The 18,533-nt window shown below is 43.2% G+C and overlaps 1 protein-coding gene across 1 annotated transcript in view; it reads left to right on the top strand.

The window, feature by feature from the left end:
* Positions 1 to 18,533, top strand: part of LOC104406789 (voltage-dependent N-type calcium channel subunit alpha-1B-like) — a gene marked incomplete at its 5' end in the record, with an annotated part of 286,797 nt that overhangs the window by 195,117 nt on the left and 73,147 nt on the right. Inside the window, 1 exon segment of the mRNA XM_010015879.1 lies at positions 17,311 to 18,132. Coding sequence (XP_010014181.1) covers positions 17,311 to 18,132 — 822 coding nt within the window.

Here is an 18,533-nt window from a genome sequence, read left to right as displayed (position 1 = left end):
ATTTCTGTTTTTCAGTGTCAGTATGTGTCTGCTCAACTGCAGCATCCCATAGTCTTCTGTGAGCTCTTTTATATCTCTGTTACTGACAGGGCTTTATGTGGATCGAATATTTCAGAGCTGGTAGTTTAATCATGAATTTAATTCAATATTTATTTAAGTTTGGTTTTCTTTGTAATGCCTTATCTGTTGCTCTGTTATAAATAACAGGGCATTTTTAGACAACTTTTTTAAGCTGTCCTAGGATAGATTTCACCAGGTGAAATATTAGCAAATCCATTCACTTTGGATTTGTAATTACGAGAGGTATGTTGCACATAATAACTATTTTTCAATGATCTCTCCTGTGAGAATTCAAGTGTTAAGGCATCCTCCTGAATATCAGACTGAAAAATATGCTTGAATGCTCTTTTTGCTGTTTGAAAGAGAGCTGGGTTGAATAAAATCACTTATGTGAACAGCCACTGGTTTGTAGCAAAAAACATTAATTTGCATTTTCAGACTCAGGCTTTTCTACATGGATGTGGACATGAGCACAGAATCTGTAATACCAGAATCCTTAAAAAATATTGACTCGGGGACCACTTTTTCATATATATGGATCTAAACTGACATGAAAAAAATTCTATGTAGTGGAAAAGCTTGTCCCAGATGTTGCTGAGATCAGTGTAGAGTTCTGCCTGTGTGGAATTACGGGCCTGTGTTTGATACATGCCTGCCTTGCATGGATTTACTGGGAGCTATGTTCTTTTTAAAGGTTCATTCAATTCTTCTGGAATTTTAGCATCAGGACAACCAGTGTCCAAAAAATCAGGTCCTGCCTCAGATTTTACTGAGAGCTGCTGAAGTTTTCTAGGTCCCTTTTGCAGGGGAGACCTCCAAAGGCTGGAGAAGCTCAAGCATAGAAAAAGACATTTCCTGTTCAATTTTATTGCAAAGTATCTGAAATGCAGCAAGATCCCTGTTTATTCCATCAGGGTAAATCTCTTGAGATTCTTGTTACTGGCTGTTTAATTCCCTTTGTCAAAGACAATAGGCCAAATGAAGCCAGTTCATTGTATGTGAAGGAGAAGAATATTATTGATTTGGCTATTTTATTCCTCTTACCACTTTATTTTGTCATTACTGCTTTAATCAGCTTCTATTTATTCTGTTTCTGTTTGTTGGGTTTAAATATGATCCTTTTTTTACAATGATTTCCTGTCTAGTCTTGAAAAGAAGTCAAATGAGGATATTTGCTCTTGTTCTTTGATGGATTTCCTGGTACTGTTATTTTAAAATGCAAGATGATGATGCTTATTTTCTTCCTTTATTAATCAAAAGCATGTGAAGATTTCTTGTAAGCAGAAAATGGAGCTATGATTTTACACCACATGTTTAGTTGCTTTAAAATAACCTTATTCCATGATTTTTCACCAGGCTTTCACCTGGTTTTCAATATCACAGGGCCAGGTTTGTGACCACAATCAAAAGTGAGTACAAAATTGTGGATTTCTGCTTATTTTGCCTCAAATTGTATCTGCCCAGACACCTACCTGCCACATCTGTACAGGCAGGTAATTAGGCTTTACAAGTGAGCACATCTGAAAGTGCAGTTGGTTGCTTTCACATCTACTAACCATGGCAGCATCGTGCATGGTCTATGGGAACCATCATCTAACAGCCACCGTGTGACTTTTCCTTTTCTCTGCCTTAGTGCCAGTGGGGTGCTTCCAAATCCACTCCCAAAGCTTGCAGGGCTTTAGTCTGGAAAACAAATGTGTTAAGGTCTATATGTTGATGACCAAATGGATGATGACATAGAGGAGAAGGCAAGAGAGAAGTTAGGTGTTCTGTGAGGCAGGAATAGGTGTATGGATGGATTTGCTGGCTCATGCTCAAGGCAGGGAGGTTGGAACTAGATGATCTTAAGGTGCTTTCCAACCCTAACTATTCTATGATTCTATGATACAAAAGCTATTTAATGAATGCATGCCAAAGCAATTTGCTTAATACATAAATACATCCACAGTGAACTTCAAAGGGTCTTAGCAGCTACAGCTTTCAGGCTTGCAGGACCTATCCCTTAGGTCCAGAAGAACAGGGTTGATGATGGGACCCATGATTGTCAGATAATGTACCCTGTTTCTTCATTTCTTATGCTCTTGAGCTGCACAGTGGTCCTGAAGATGGAGTAAATGCCATGTTGATGGCAAGATTTGTAGGTCAAGCCTCTGATGCAATTCAGAGCTGGACGTGCCAAGAAGGAAAAAGTGCTGGGCACACTTTCAACAGGATTTTTGGTGTGTGGAAATACAACCACAAAATGCAAACATATGTAGAACTTGGGCACCCCACAGTGGGTGATGAGCAGGGGCTGGGAAATCTGGGACTGAGCTACCAAAGATGTGCTGCAAAGATGGGTCTACCCTATCAGTTTATATTTTTATTTTCTCCTAGGAAATCATTTTTTTTGTTTTATAACTTGATCTTATTTTCATAACATATGAAAATGAATTTCTGTAACAACAGGCATCAACAGCATGGATCGATGGTCTGAAAGCATCAGTATTTTCTCTACCTGCATCAATCAAAGCAGGTCTCTCGGGTGTTAGCAGAGGGCACCATGACTTGCACTTCCTTAGTCATGATGTTCATGTTCCTGGTGTGCTTGTCCTCCCACAGAGGTGATAAAGCTGTCCTGGGGCTGAGTCTGTGGAAAGTCTTATCGGTCGTTCTGTCTTCTCACTGATGAGGTGCTGTGCTTGCTGTTTTGCTTCTTTCCCTTGTCAGTCCTACATCAAGGACTGAGAGTCTGTATTTTCCCCTAAGCCTCCTTCCAGGCCATTCCATACTCTGTAGTGTTGTATCTGCTTCCTACACCTTTAGCATTTTTCGTGTGCAACTGCATTTTTCACCCACTGTTTGTATGCTCCTGTGCCTGCAATTTATCTCCACCAGTTCTTCTGCTCTCCTTTGCCATTCAAGCCTCTCTTCATAACTGACCTCCAGGAAATGTTCAGTTGATTGCATTAGTTGCAAAATGTCATATCCTAGGCATAAGAAACTGGTTGCTTATTTAGCATGTCAGCCTGCTTGGAGGGTCTGAAGAGGAACCTTCACCTGCAATAGGCTGCTGCCTGAGCCACGAATTGTCTTGTGGTTGATAGATGGTGAAGCTCTATGGTGTCATAGGGATCTGTTTTAATAATATACTCATTATTACAGTGGCATTGAGATATCATCTATCTTGCAACTGAGTCCAAGTGCTTTAGTACAGTGTTCTATCTGCACTTGGTTTGTAGCTCTGACTTCATCAATCTGCCAGGATTTCTATTGTTTGTCTTCTGCTTCTTCAAAGGGACTCAACATGAACAGATTTGTCTGACTGCAATTTGTTTTTTCACCTGGTGAACTCTATCCTTGGGCCTTTTTGTTTTGTTTTTCAGGATTAAAACCTAGGTTGGTACGTTGTTTTTGTCCTTGTTGTAATGTTTGATTTAAACCAGAGTATCTGTTTAATGTGTGTTCTTACATTTTAATTTGAGCCCATTGTTTCATTCTTATTTTTGTGATTTGTTTTGTTTTCTGCTTAGCATTTTCCTTGCTTTGTTGTTTCTGGAGGTGAGTTTCTGGGTTTGTTCAGTTTGCCCAGCATTGTCTTCAAGACCTTGTGTTCCATACAGCATTTAAACCTCCTCAGCCTCCTGAACTTGGCAACTGCAGATGGATGGGTCCTTAGAGAAAGCCATTGATGCAGCTTCCTTGGTGGCCAGAATGGAGGAGGGGGGAAAAGGGGGCCAACTACACAGACAATGGATGTGCAAACCACTTTGCAATGCCAATGAAAAGGTGCTGGTGGAAGGGAGAGCCATCAGGCTCATTTCCATGGTCATACAAAGACCTCAATATAAGCATGGTCTTTCTGTATTTGCCTAACCCAAAGCCTGAACTCCGCATGTTTGGGTTCCCCGTCCACCTTTTCTATTCCAGCCAGAGATGCACCAATGGCACGTACAAAAGGGGCTGCTATAAGTACACCCAGCCCAGCATGGGCCAGCAGACCTGCTGGGGAGGACATGGGCTGCAGCTCTCCTGGTACCCAGAGTCCATGTATTTTCCAATGGCCTCTTCAGATTTTCTTGGGAAAAGCCTTAAAACGACAATCACAACAGCTAACAACTGCTAAACTTGTAGGAACCATTTGTAGGTCATTTTCCCAAAGTCACGCTGAGTGAAACTGGTTTGTTTCTTATGGGTTCCTTTTTAATTCCATGTGGTAATGGGTTACAGTTGTAGCTAGACCCAATGAAAGTATTTAAGTATGGGTGTAGGGTGTGAGCTCTGGATGGGAGGAGAACTTCCCAGATGTGGTGGAAGAAGCTTTGTTGGCAGTGGCAGAGACAGTTTGTGCACTGTGGGCACTAGACTTTAATGTGTTCTACAGGATTGCCCACTACTGTTTTCCAAAGTTACCAGTGCTTCCCAGGAAAACCTTTCAATCTCTAAAGACCTTTTCCTCTCTCCAGGCTCTGACTGGTTTCTGCTGGTCTCTCACGTGGTTATTCAAAGCAGTTTACATTTTAGTTGCACACCCACAGGTAGATACTACCCGTTAATGCGAGCAAGTTGATTACTCACTAGCGAAGTGCCAAGAGCAGCTAAGGTGGCACATCGTTTCACAGTGACCTCTCAGAGTTGTCTGTCCCTTTTGTACAGGTCTGGGGATAAAGGGGCAGGGGAGAGGGGATAGTCGCTCTGTTTCTCCAGGACATTCTCCATCTCAGAGGTTCCATATTTTCCTTCTGTCTTGGGAATACTGTGGTCTGTTTCCAAATCCCTGTTGGGCTGTCGGTATCAAACAGGACTCAGCAAGGAGTGTGCCTGAACACATAGCCCTTAAAACATCCTGTGCTGGGTGATGTGTAGACTAGGAGAGGTGTTCCTTTTCTCTTGCTGTCTTGTGATTTCTTCCCTTTCTTTCCCCCCCAAAGTGTGTTGTTGTGTGAGGTACTGTGAATCCTCCTGTTAGTTTACCTTTTTGCCCTTGCTGTCAGTGTAACGGTGACTCAGCTACACCTAATGACACTCTCTTGTACTCTGTCTCTCATGGATGGTAAGTAGCACTGAGCAAAGCTCAAGTACTTGTGTCATTTTGATTTGGAAAAGGAGGCTGTCTGTGCTTTGTGGCTTTACACCCTGCAGTTCCAGCAGAAATCTAGTCAATTTATGGTTTCAAAAGAGCACATTCCAGCAGTGGGAGCAGAGGAGTGAACCTGGAGTGCTGCAGGACTTGCATAATGTAGGCTGGCCAGGTTACAAGGATACTTGGCAGGATCTGAGCATGGCCTTCATCCTGCACTGCACCAAACAAGGCAGCTATAGATGCAAAGGTTCATTCAAGCCTCCTGCCAAGAGATACTGAGATCCTGCTTTCAGCAACTCAAAGCCAAATTTCCACAGGTATTGCAAAGTGTTGGTGCTGACCTGCAGGTAAATTAGGGCAGCCCAGTACATTCTCCTCCATCATGAGTTTTACACCTGTTTTGTCCAAGTCATTTCTTACCTACTCTTGACACATTCGTGCAGTCAAGGGTTTGCTCTCTGCAGGGTTTAGCTGATAACCTGGGGGCTCAACATCCAGCCAGAGAGTAAAGGGATCCCCAGCTGGAGCAACCTGGAAACAATAATTTTCTTGGCAAGCAAGCAGGATGTGCCAACCCCATTTTGAGTCCTGTTTCCATTTCATTGGCAAATGTAGAAATAGTAAAGTTTAGACAAAATACTTTACTTGACTGTTCAGCAGATTGTTCCAAGCAAAACTTTTATGATGCCTTTCATAATTTCTTTTATATTCATTCCAGGTTTCTTGACTTTCAGATTGTTGTATTATAGCCTTCACCTAGGCCAATATTTCTGTTCAGAATAATTCATGGATTTTAAGTAAATGCATATTTAAAACTACTTATAAGATATCCAAAGAACATTAGACTTTATAATAACCTTCTGGTTTGCTAGTATTGGTCATGAACAGATTAAAACCCTCATGGAAGCAGGAGGAAAAATACTGGAAGAGAAAAGGCAAATTCAGGAGGTGAAGAGATTTTATTTCCAGCCTTGAGGCAGGTTCTCTGCATGATGTAGATTTATAAAGAATATTTCTTATAACAATGTAAAAATCAGCACCTCAAGCCAAGATCTATCAAGATATTTAGAATCCTGTTTTTCAGTAGATTCCCTGCCAAAGGAAAAACAAAGTCTTTTTCAGTGCAGTTCAGTGATTTCTGTATTTAGAACCCTCCACGTGTAAGGGTGTTTGTACAAACACTGGATGGAGGAGAATCTACAGAATTTCTTGTGAACTGAAACAAGCTCCTTTCAACCATTCTGTGATTCTATGTGCCAGGCCCTGCTTAAGCTGCAGCACATCTATGGGGATTAGGCACAGTGAGCTGGATTTGGACAGTCTGAGTTCAGGCACATCCCCATGCCTGTGAGAGGTAGGTGCCTATGAAGAGCAAATCCAGGGAAGAGACCAAGGAGAAGCAACCTGTCTCCAGCTGCTGGGGCTCAGGTGGATCTGGATTCTCTGGACGTGCCCCAGGTTCCTCCCTCCAGCCCATGCTTTTCTCTGTGCTAAGGCTTCTTGCTTGTGTCACAGAGCCAGAGTGGGAATTAGCATCCTGCTCCCACTTGGAAATAATGATTTGCAGCATAGCTGTAATAGCAACCACCACCTGTTTCTACAAAGACCTCTACCCTGAGGTCCTAAAGATGACTTCTACGGAGGACGTGGATTGTGTGAGTATAGCACATGGAGGTGTAAAGTCCTAATATCATTGTGTGGCTTTTGGTTCACCTTTTAATTTTTTCCCCCCTTTTGGTTCTGTTTTTGATTCTTTGGTTGTTTTCTTGTTAACTAAAAGGTGATGTGTCTGTGGCTTCCACACTTTCTGAAGCTTGCTTGGTTTCCTACCAAGATGCACACGCTGCAGTCTGAGTTCGATAGGACACAGCCTGTATGAGTCTCCTCCCAATGTCTTTTATGGTTTCTCTGCTCTTCTTTATTTTTATTTCTTTTTCTTTTTGTTTTCTCACTTTTTGTTTTCTTTGTTTGTTTTGTTTTTGCATGTGCAGTTTTGTAAAGCAAACTCGAGGTACTGTATCTCGCAGCTCGTCAGTCTCCAGCGTAAATTCACCGTGAGTTGCTCTCTGTTACAATATTCAGTACATGGATTCCTATCTCTATATTTATAAACCTCCCTCTTTCCCCTTCTCCTGATGCCTTCACTTCCCCCCTTGTTTTTCCCAAAAATCATTCCCATCATTGTGGAAAGCCTCCAGACCAACATACAGTGGAAGGACTGGAAGGTGTGCGACATTGCCATATAATGCTTGTGATTTGATTGTGAGCAACTCTGTACTGTTTTGAACATTGACTGTGATTTTTTCCTCCCTTCCTTCATTTTTCTCCCATCCCCTTAACTGTTTACCTTTGTTTATTCCTTAACTATTTTCCCTCTTCTCCTGTCTGCCCTCATTTGATGGTTTGTCTTGTTCTCACTTGTATTTTTGTCCTCTATGTTTATTATGTACTGGGCTGATGGCTTTGATGTTCCACCAGTGTTTGCACTTATGGTTCAATAGGAGAATGGGGGCCCACCATGACTATACTCTTCAAATGAAAGCTTGAGAAGGATTACAAAAGAAACTTCTGGAAATGGGGCCCAAATGAGACCAAATTGGAAAACTCTCCATTAAGCATCCTTGGGAAACTTATAAGAGCTCTGGTTATGCCTGTGCTCTCTGACCTCGAGCTGGAGCTTTACGCTAGAGATATGGTAAAAATGAGGCACCCAGCAAACTCCTATGCACCCGTGGTTGAGCGAACACAGTGATAGACCTTCCGTTCACTCTATCCCCTTCCTAACAAACAAATCTTGCTGGCTTTGCTGTAAATCGTGGGTGTGCTTTGACACTGATGCAGGTTTGTAGAAAATACCATTGCTCCTGCTGACTAATACAACAAAACTCATCATCAGCTTCTCATCAGCCCATCTCAGTGTCTTGCCTTTGGGTTATACATTTACCGTTTGATGTTATCTTTCTTCTTTAATGCTTTTGAAGAGACAAGTAAGTGCAATTCAAACACATGTGGGTTTGTTTTACGTGCACCGTAGCAGCTACCAAAGGCATGGTGAAGCAAAAGGTGTTTTCCACCAGCTTCCTGACATCTTCCTTTTTCCCAGGGTGTTTTGGGGGTCCTTATCTACTGGTGGATCTTAGACATGTTTGTATTAAAAATACGTTGATACGACGTGTGAGCTTTGCTTCTTGTGACCAAGACTGAGCTTTTTCAACTAGCAAAAGTAGGTGTGACTTGTCTCTGCCAAGGTCTGAGATGTCACAGGGTTGGGACAGTGAAAATTTAGGGGAATAAACTAGACTGGGAAGCTTTTGGCTCATTTCTTCCGGTGTATTTATTGGCTGCAGGGTGTCTTGACAGGCAGAAAGGTGCAGAGAGAGGTCTGCTGCCCTTTGGTTCCCTCTGACCCTGCCTTACCCTGGCAGGAGGAAGGTGGTGGTTAAAGGCAGTGATGGAGGAGAGGTGCTGCTGAGCTGCCTCCTCCCTGACACTGGAATTCACTCCAGTAGAAGTTGCACCAAACTGATCAGAGGCAATGTTTGCCCAAGAAGAAATGAATCCTTGTAAGAATTAAGAATTTGGCTCCTTTTCCAAACTTGCATAGACAGAGCTGCCTTTTAAGAAGGTGAAATCAAACTGCAGGTACTAAAATCCCCTTGGAAGGAGGATTTGCCTGCATCTGGAGGCATTTGCCATTGAGGCCTGTTGCTACCTCCCCACCAGCAAGAAAGGCAGTATAATAGGGTTTTTTTTGCTGATATGACTCACATCTGGTCTCTGAACAGAGTGAATTTTTACTGCAAAAAGCTGTAACTGAGGATTCTTCTCCTCTTTAACATTTCTATGCACCGTCTGGGCAGTAATTTGTAATTTCCTATGCAAACCAGGGCTGGTTTTGACAGATGAGCTGAGTATGCATTCTCTTCTCTGTGGGTATCTAAAGAGCATTTCTCTGGCAATACCTCCTGTTTTGATTAAATAAATCACTGTACCCCATTACAATGTGCAACGTATAAAAGTACCAGCCATCACAGAGCAGCAGTAGAAGCCCCCTGCAGTGTAAAGACATCTGAAGTTCTTGTTTACTCACTATAAATGTAATGGTTAGAAATGTGGGGTTTTATTTTCAATTCAAATAGGCAAACTGGAACAACTCCTCTTAGGGCCATACAGGTGCTGTGGACTCTCATTCCCCGGGTGAATATTAGCATAGGTTCAGGATGCCTTTATACCACTTTGTTTCTGCTCACTGGGAGTGCTATTGCTGTAATTATACTGAATAGATAAGTGGTGTGATTTTTGGGCACAGATGGAAGTTGAACAGTTTTGCTGATTGAAAAGAGCATGTAAAAGGTGCAAAAATATCCCCATTCCTTTTATTCCCTTGGGTTGCTCAAACAGAAGAAAATACTTCGAGCCTTGAATATCAGTAAGAACCAGGATCTGCAAAGCCATGGTCATCTGTTTTGAAAGAACAAAGTTTACTCAGAAATCTTTGAGATATAAAGGGTTGGGTTTTATTCCCCTATTCTTTGATAAATTAAAAATATTAATAATTCTACATTGGTAAGAAACCAAAGACGAAATATCAGAGCTAGTTTCTTTGAATCATCAAGGTGAAGTCTTTTTCTCATGCTAATTCCAGCCTTTTGAGCTATAAGATGTATGATACAAGCAATGCAAGCAGTACAAAATACATGTTTGATTCACTGAGAAGAGGTAATTAAAAACAGATCTGCTCTATTTCTTCAAGAAGATCAGCAGTTATCTAAGATACATACTGAAATGGGCGACTAATTCCTATGTGCATAGAGGATGACACACAGCTAAGTGAATAATTATGCTGTATTTTTCCAGTAGTAGCTATTTAAGAGTTATGGAATGTTGATTTTTCATATAAATCCTTATATTGCAGTTGTTGATGAAATCAAAGTGTAACTTGAGGTAACTCTAGTACCTTCAGTTTTTCTTTGCATTGCTGTTGGTTATTTCTAATGGGATCCAGAGGTTTCAGTCATTGCTTAGACATGAAACATGATTCTTAAGGCGTTTTCTAGAATGATAAATTAAGCAAACCCCAGTGTTTCACAAGCTGAGGATTTTTATTTACAGAAGTGCTCAACACCTACATTGGCCATAGATTATCTTTTTTGCTAGAAGGAAACTTGGCTATCTTTGAGCAGCTCTTTCTTTCCCACCCAAATCATCACAGCACGTGTGTGCTGCATCCACCTAGCTGTAGACAAGCTGATAGCATACAGAGGGAAATGAAAAAGCTTCAATATCTTCTACCAGGATGAATGTGTCATTCGCCATCCAAGAACCCAAACTGTTCTTGATCTCTATCGGTTGCTTCTGTATATTCACTGTTCAGGCCTATCTGCTTCATTTCCATCCTCATCATGCACGAAAGGGGGTTGTGACTTTATTCCCTGATATTTTTTGTCCTGGGTTTTTATAAAAGTCTGGAGCTCATGGTGGCCCCTACAAAGTCTGGTCTGGGCAGCATATTTGACAGGCTGAGAAAGTTGGGGCTGTTCAGCCTGGGAAAGAGAAGCTGCATGGAGACCTCAGAGCAGCTTCCAGTGTCTGAAGGGGGCTACAAGGATGCTGGGGAGGGACTTTTCATCAGGGACTGTAGAGATAGGACAAGCTATGATGGGCTCAAAACTAAACAGGGGAGATTGAGATGAACTCTTAAGGCAGAAGCTCTTCCCTGTGAGGGTGCTGAGGCACTGGCACAGGGTGCCCAGAGAAGCTGTGGCTGCCCCATCCCTGGCAGTGTTCAAGGCCAGGTTGGACACAGGGGCTTGGAGCAACCTGCTCTGGTGGAAGGTGTCCCTGCCCATGGCAGGATGTTGGAACTGGATGATCTTAAGGTCCTTTCCAACACAAACCATTCTATGATATGATTTTGTGATTTGTCAGAATGTCTTCTGGAGAGCATGGCTTGAACACTTCAGAGGCAAAAAACAAAGTAAATGTAATTCGACTGGATTTTAGGAGAACATCATGGTTCCACATATTTAACTTGGTGTGCTTTTTGTTAAATTGGGCCATAGTGATGTGGCTTTTATCTTTCATATTTTTGTTTTACTTTCAACTATTTCTGTTAAAGAGCCTGTTATTTATTGCTGAAGATGTAATTTTTTGATCACAATTCATAGCTGCAATATCAAGGAAGTCGTGAAGTCTGAAAAAGGATCTTGTGACTAATGATAGTGATGTATCTTGAGTCAGATTAGATAATTTCTGTCATTTTCTTAAGATTAGAATGTGCATAAAACAATCTGGGGTTAGTATGTGATGTCCTATTGTGAAAAACAACTAGGAAATTTTTCTTTTGAGAGGCATAGAGAACAGCATGCAGGATGGTGAGTTATGGTTGAGTGAAGTTACTCTTCTGAAAAAACTCAAGCTGAAAGCGGTAAACCTTTTGCTACTACAACATAACACCAGGAAGCTTTGGCTTGGATAGCTTCGCATCACTTCAGAGCTGTACAAAACCAAGTGGCTCAGCTGTCTTCAAACTCTAAACAGCAGCATATAGTGATTTCTGCTGCTTTTAGGGGATGGTGGCCATGGACACCTCATCGGAGTGGTAGCAAAATGCTAGATCTTTCCTGAGCTGTGCTATGATACACCCTGGAAACCTTCTGGCTCTGTGTTGGCCAAAGGCCCCAGCCAAAGGGCTTGTAGTGTATCATGTGTGACGTGTTCTCAGTGGCTTCTGAAGGACATGCAGCAGTGCTCAGCAGTTTCCCACTCTGGCATCTCAGCTTCTTTCTCCTGCTGAGACCTGTGGTCAGCATGTCGTGCATCTGCAGTTCTCCAAATTGTCTAAAAGAGCAGGTAGAGAGAACAGAAATTCAATCTGAGAATGATAATATTGAAAAAAAAAATCAAAATATTGCATTTTGATGCGTGTTACTTGGCTCTAAGATGAAAGATGGTAGATTTAGGTTAAATACAAGGCAGAAGCTCTTCCCTGTGAGGGTGCTGAGGCACTGGCACAGGGTGCCCAGAGAAGCTGTGGCTGCCCCATCCCTGGCAGTGTTCAAGGCCAGGTTGGACACAGGGGCTTGGAGCAACCTGCTCTAGTGGAACGTGTCCCTGCCCGTGGCAGGGGTTGGAACTGGATGAGCTTTAAGGCCCCTTCCAACACAAACCAGGCTGGGATTCTATGATTTAGTGAACTTTCTCAATCTAAGAAGTTGGTATCTGTTTGAAAGACGTTTCAGATTTCAGTAGCAAGTTTCTGAACTTAAGGGTGTGATACACAGCCAGCATTATATTAGGCTTAGACCATGTTCAAAACCTAGAGTTTCTAGCTAATAGACATTAAGAGAAATATTATGAAAGAAAATGGGAGTTTTTTTCTGAGAAACTTCATTCTGATATATATAGAACCAAATTCAAGGGTAATATTGGAGGAGACTGGGTAGTGGTTTCTGGTGCAATTCTTGGTGGTGGCATTTCTGATGCACACCATTGCACCAGCTTGGTGGGACAGCACAGTACATGTCCCAGGAGAGCTCAGGTGGGAAATGGAGCTCATAAAGAAGAGAAGGTGCCAAAGCATCCAAGCAGCAACTCTTGGGGTCACTGGCAAAGCAAATTCAAACACTAGTGATGAGTTCATCTGAAAAACTGTGTTATCAAACCAAACAGAGATAAACCATTCTGCTTTGTACATGCCTGCCCCAAACTAAAATGCCACATTGTATTTTCCAAGTGGAAAATTGAAACATGGAGAGAGCTTCTCCCAGTTTATGAAGAGAAAATATGATTTTAGAGAAAAGGGTTTTTTGCATTGCGTTTTTTGTTGAAACTGTATTTTAGCAAGAAATTCCCTTTCATCTGTAATCAGAAAATATTCTTTCATGCCCACAATCTAAAATGAAGGTATTTTTAACATCAAATTATGATGTTCGGAGTCAACTTTCATTATTTACTAAAGCAAAATATGAAGGATTGCATTTATGTAGCTGATTAAACCGGTGGTTCTGGGAAGCAAAGTGCCATTAACTGAAGCAGCGCTTTAAAAGGTTATGATAACAACATCTTTACTCATTAAGGAATACCCTAAGATTAGAATATGACTAAAAATATGCTTTCCTTTCTTGAACAATCTACACAGTGACTGGTTGCAGTTTTTTAAGACCAACATTAGTCACTGATTCATTAATATGAATTTTATTTGATTCTACATGAAGTGTATGGTTTTATTTATAGCCCCAGGCAGGAGATGTTTGACTACCAGCTTCTTAATCTAAGCAGAAACAGTGGAGCTACTCAGAGAAGCACATTAGCATTAATATCTACTGCAGCATTTCAAGCCTAGAGGACCTGAAAACTGAGTATGTGGCCAGTAGCCTTCAAAGAGTTCCAAATATTCACTAGACAGAAAATAGGGATAGGAAGTAATTATAATCTGAATTATCATTCATCTTTGTACTATGTCTGTAGATCAGAAGTGATTATTGCCATTTTCTTAATAGATTCAGAAGGATTTTAAGAAGCAAGTAGTGAACAGGATTTCAGATAAGGAATTTCAGATAAGGAGTTGGCTTCATAATGAGATAGTTTTCTGGAAAAAACACTTGTTATCACAGAAGCTCATTTTCTATCAGTCTGTGGATAAGCTGTGCTGCAGCTTATCGTGCTTGTACTGGAGACTGTGTCTGCCCCAGTTCATGCAGGATCAGTAATTATCTGGACCTAACACTGGAGGAAGCAGAGGAAATGATTTTGCCCTGTCTGTTTTTCCATCTCTTCTGCAATACTTTGCATTGTGTGCATAGGCACGGATAGGCAGTTGTAATGAAACCAGGTTTTGTTTCAAAGTGACATCCTATTGGGCCATAAATCACTTCAAAAGCTCTTCTCTGCAAAGAGCTACAGCAGAGCAATAAAAGAGGAGAAGCTGTCACATATGGCCATGTCCAGTTGTGGTGAGAACTTGTAGAAAGCAAGAGTCAGATTTAGTTGGACAAGGAGATAACACATTCCTTCCATTTGCTTCTGCTTTGGCTCCCAAAAGCCTGAAACACTGTCCCCTGAAGGACCAACCTGCTCCATTGCTTTACTTCCATTTCCTACAGCAGACTTTATGTGCAATGTCACTTGCTTCTGATGTTCTTGACTGGTTTGAATAGCATAATGAGCTTGCAGGAAGGCTGCAAATATCCTGATAGTGTTTTTACTGCGCCTCAGATATTTTCTGATTTACTTCTTTTTTTGGTGTCTTTTCACATAGAAAGCAGAAAGGATGAAGGCATTACTTCTGAACCTCCTGCTCTTCGACTTGTCAGTAGCCAAAGCAGTGGGTGGCTATGTGTTGTAGTCTTTTGGCAATCACCTCTGCTACTTGTGTCAATGTTAAGGATGCATCTCATTTCTAGATGCTGAGAAATTCGAGTCTATAATGTCAGTGTCTGTTTTAATGAAGGAATTTTGGCAAAATAGGTTTTGCTAATATGAGCATTACTTGGTTGCTCCAGTTTCTCAGTGGTGTATGTACCTGTCAGCACCTTTCAGTTTGCCATGAGTGAGGTACAGTGGAAGCTTTAGCACCTCAGGGATAATTTAAAGGCTGATTTATGTTCTTGGCATAACTGAAACACAACTAAAACCCCTCCTGAAATGATACATCTTGTGTCAGAGCTAGCAGATTCTGAGTGTCTCCTCCACAATGTGATGAGTACCATCCTTGCCTCCTCAACCTTCCCCCTCACCACATCCAGGCTGATTTAGGAGATTTTCTTTTATATCTTGGCTTTCATGGGCTCAGTGCAGGCACATTTGGAAAGGCTGTGTCCAGAAAAGTTGCCTGATGGCTTATTGTGTGTTTTACTTTGGAGAGTCTCTGCAGGGAGGCTGTGACTTTGCATCCTACCCCTGTGTGGTGCTGTCCCATAGAAATAGAGCACAGGGGGTGGGGAGCAGGCAGTTGTGCTCTTCTCTCTGCTCTTGGTTTGTAGATCAACTGAAGGCTTCAATCAGAAGAAGGGTAGTTTCCTAGCTTTAAACTGTTATTCCTAGGTAACGCTTTAGTGTTGACAGCTCACTCTGGCTGTTCAAATCACAAACCAGAAACCAGTCCTCACCCCAGGGATTTTCTTTATGAAGTGAGAAATATCCTCTAAGAACAAAATGTGTATGATGGCTTGTGCCAAGGCAGCACTTGGGCATGCACATACCTGTCCCTAAGCTGTCTTGTTTCCCTGAGCCTGTGTGCTAAAGAGGAGGTTCATTTTTCAGCCCAGTTTGTTTCAGCAGTGCTAGATCTGGAGCACTGCAGAGCAAGGCACCCATCCATCCTGGAGGATGCACAGGACATCCCAGGATGCCCATCCCAGACAGCTTCAACTGTCTGTGCCCATCTCTGCTGACCATGGAGGGCTGCAAATGCAGCTCCTCATAGGAAATCCTTGCACGGGGCAGCAGGTCTGGACAGTCAGAGGCTTTGCATGTTACTCACTAGTTCCTTCTAAACCCAAGTAAATCTGCTGCTGAGTGATAACATGATGATCTTTCAAAATGTAGTACCAAAAAGAAATGGCAAGTTATTGCCTGTTATGATAAGGTTGCTCAGTTTTGTGTCAGGGGTCACTAGGACAGCTTGGGGAGTGCTCTTCCCTAATGATGGGCTTGTTCTCCCTTTGATGCATGATATTTGGTGCATGGGGCTCTAAGCTATGTCCTCAGTACCTTCCGGTATAATTTACATTTAGAACTGTGATTTTTGTCACTAGTTCTTACGCTGTGGTGTAAATGGGGCACTCAGCTGCTGGAAAATTAGTCCAGAATGTGCCTCTTGAGAATGGGGAATGTAGATTTGTGGGTTTGGTGGTTAGATCTGTGATTTCTGGCTTAAATCAGATGCCTTCACACCTGTCTGGGTGCCCTTATCCCATCTGCAGTGAGCAGTTAAGTAGGATTTTGCCTCTTTAGCAGAGCCAGGCAGCAGCACCTTTGGTAAAGAAGTGAACCCCCAGCAGAGCTCCGAGATGTGAAGCCTTTCTGACAGCTCCCACTGCGCTACATGAGTGCTGCTTCCCCCAGGGTCTGTGCACAGTGACAGACCCTGACAGTCCAAATCAGCACATACACGCACAGGAGCTGCTTTCTCCTATTGTCAGGGGACCCCACAAAGTGCGTCAGGAAAATGCATCTGCCTCCTTTGTGGGGTGTGTGTTAAGTGCTGGAGCTCCACATGGCCCTTCCAGCTGCAGAGCTCAGACTCATGTGTGGCAAAGGGAGACAACAGAGCAGGCGGGTGGAAGGCGAATGATTTTCCTGTCTTTGTTAGAGGAAGTTTCAGTAAGGAAGAAAATGAGTGCTGGTCCTCCATCCAGCTAAATCCAGAACTCCACCCTGGAAGCCAATGGGTTTACTTCGGTTTTATGCAAAAGCAGAATTTGACTTGCAGTCTTTAGGAGGAAAGCAAAACAGCCTTCTCTGCCTGTGTTGGCTTAGGGAGGTGACCCATTTGCATGTGGTGGTCAGAAACCAAGAGCTGTGCTGAGGAATCAAAGCATTAAGGCAATGCCATTGGCGGTATCTTCAGCATAATAGGTGGCAGATGAAGAAAGAGCTAGTTTCTCCATAAAGATGCTAAAGGGATAAAGGTGCTTTCATCATATCTGCACCTATGTGTGACTCTCCCCATCCCTGGCATCTTTTCACTATACACAGAACAGCTCAGGGGCAGATTTCAATGCTCCTTGCTCTTCCTGTCAATCTGATTTCTCTTGTTCACTGCTAATTTGCTCATCTAGATGTTTCCAGGTGGGGACAGAGGTGCTGTTAATTGTGGGAAGCCTCATAGGCTGTTTCAAAGCACTGGCTGTGTTGTATGACTTGTGTGCAGAGGCTTTAACCCTTCAGACTGTACCTGAGGCTTCCAAAGGGGATGGCCTTGTTTTAGAAGCCAAGATAACTCCTTTCCAGAGGGCTTGTTCCATAGTGCCTAACGCGTGTGGGGGCAAACTAACACTGATGATCCTGCTGGCTTTCCTTGCTCATGTTCTCCGCCAGCCATTTTCTCTCCATTCCTATAATTTCTTTGGCTCAACCCTCTAATCCCTCGTCTCAGCTGAAAACTTCCTCTTGTAATTTTGGTTGCTTTTTAGGGAATGAGTTCAAAGTTGGGTACTAACTTTCTACCTTCCTCCCCTCCTCAGCAAGCAGCAGAACTCCTCCAAATCCAAGTCTGTTTGGGAGCAGAGGACCAGCCAGATCCGTATGCACAATTTCCGAGCCAGCTGCGAGGCGCTGTACAATGAGCTGGATCCAGAGGAGCGGGTGCGTTATGCCACCACCCTTCACATCAGGCCAGACATGAAGACTCATTTGGATCGGCCACTGGTGGTAGAGCCAAGGAGCGAAGGGAGGAACAACATCAGCAAGCTGAGTCCTGTGGATGTACAGGAGGCGGAGCAGAGCAAAGTCAGCTCCGGTGATGGGGCAGAAGCTCCACGAAAGCACCACCGGCACCGGGATAAGGACAAACTGGGAGAGCAAGAGAAGGGTGATGTGACCAAGGATGAGAATGGAGAATCTGGTGTCAGCAATAAGGAGGAGCGGCACAGGCAGCACCGGAGCCGCAGCAAGGAGGTGGAAGGGGGAAGTAAGGAAGGGAAAAGTGATCGGAGCAGGGGTCAGGAAGGGGGAAAGAGGCACCATCGCCGTGGTTCAGTGGAAGAAGGTGGTGAGAAGGAGCACCGCAGGCACCGGCCTCACCGTCACTCTGCTGAGAGGCAAGGCAAGGAAGGCAATGGGACAATCAATGGGGCCAGGAGTGAGCGGCGTTCCCGACACCGGGGAGGGTCGAGGTCTGGGAACCGGGAAGGGGAGCCCGGGTCCAAGGGCGAGAACGGAGAAGAGCCTCACAGACGGCATAGGTTCAGGAACAGGGCGCTGTCAACCTACGAGTCGGTGGAGAAGGAGAACGGGGAGAAGGAGGGGGAGGCTGGTGAGAAGGAGCACCGGAATCATCAGCCCAAGTAAGTGAGTGCTGCGCGGTTGGACTCATCCCCAGGACAGCTCAGGGGCCACGAGACCACAGACATGATTCAAGGAATTACTTACTCCCCTTTCCATGGTGTTCCCTCCTGTTCTAACACCCACACCAGCTACCACCACAACCTGCAGCTCTGTTTTGCTTAAATGAGTAATGCCAGAGGCTCCCAAAGGTGGTTTTGGTCCATGATGGACCACAGAATAGCTCAGGTTTATGTAAAGAGATATCCTTGATGTAAATACCATCAGACCCTCTAGGACATAACATGGAACAGGGAATTTCAAGGAAGTTTCTGTGGGACACATTTAAATAGCATCCAGTCTTGCTTATAGTCCTTTGGTTCTCTTTTTACTTTTTTATGAGGAGCCTGTCAGCTGCATCACC

This window comes from Nestor notabilis, unplaced genomic scaffold (assembly GCF_000696875.1).
Source record: "Nestor notabilis isolate BGI_N333 unplaced genomic scaffold, ASM69687v1 scaffold5096, whole genome shotgun sequence".
NCBI classification, from domain to species: Eukaryota; Metazoa; Chordata; class Aves; order Psittaciformes; family Psittacidae; genus Nestor; species Nestor notabilis.
The sequence above is the reverse complement of the archived record's forward strand: the minus strand, read 5'-3'. Positions and strand labels throughout refer to the sequence as shown.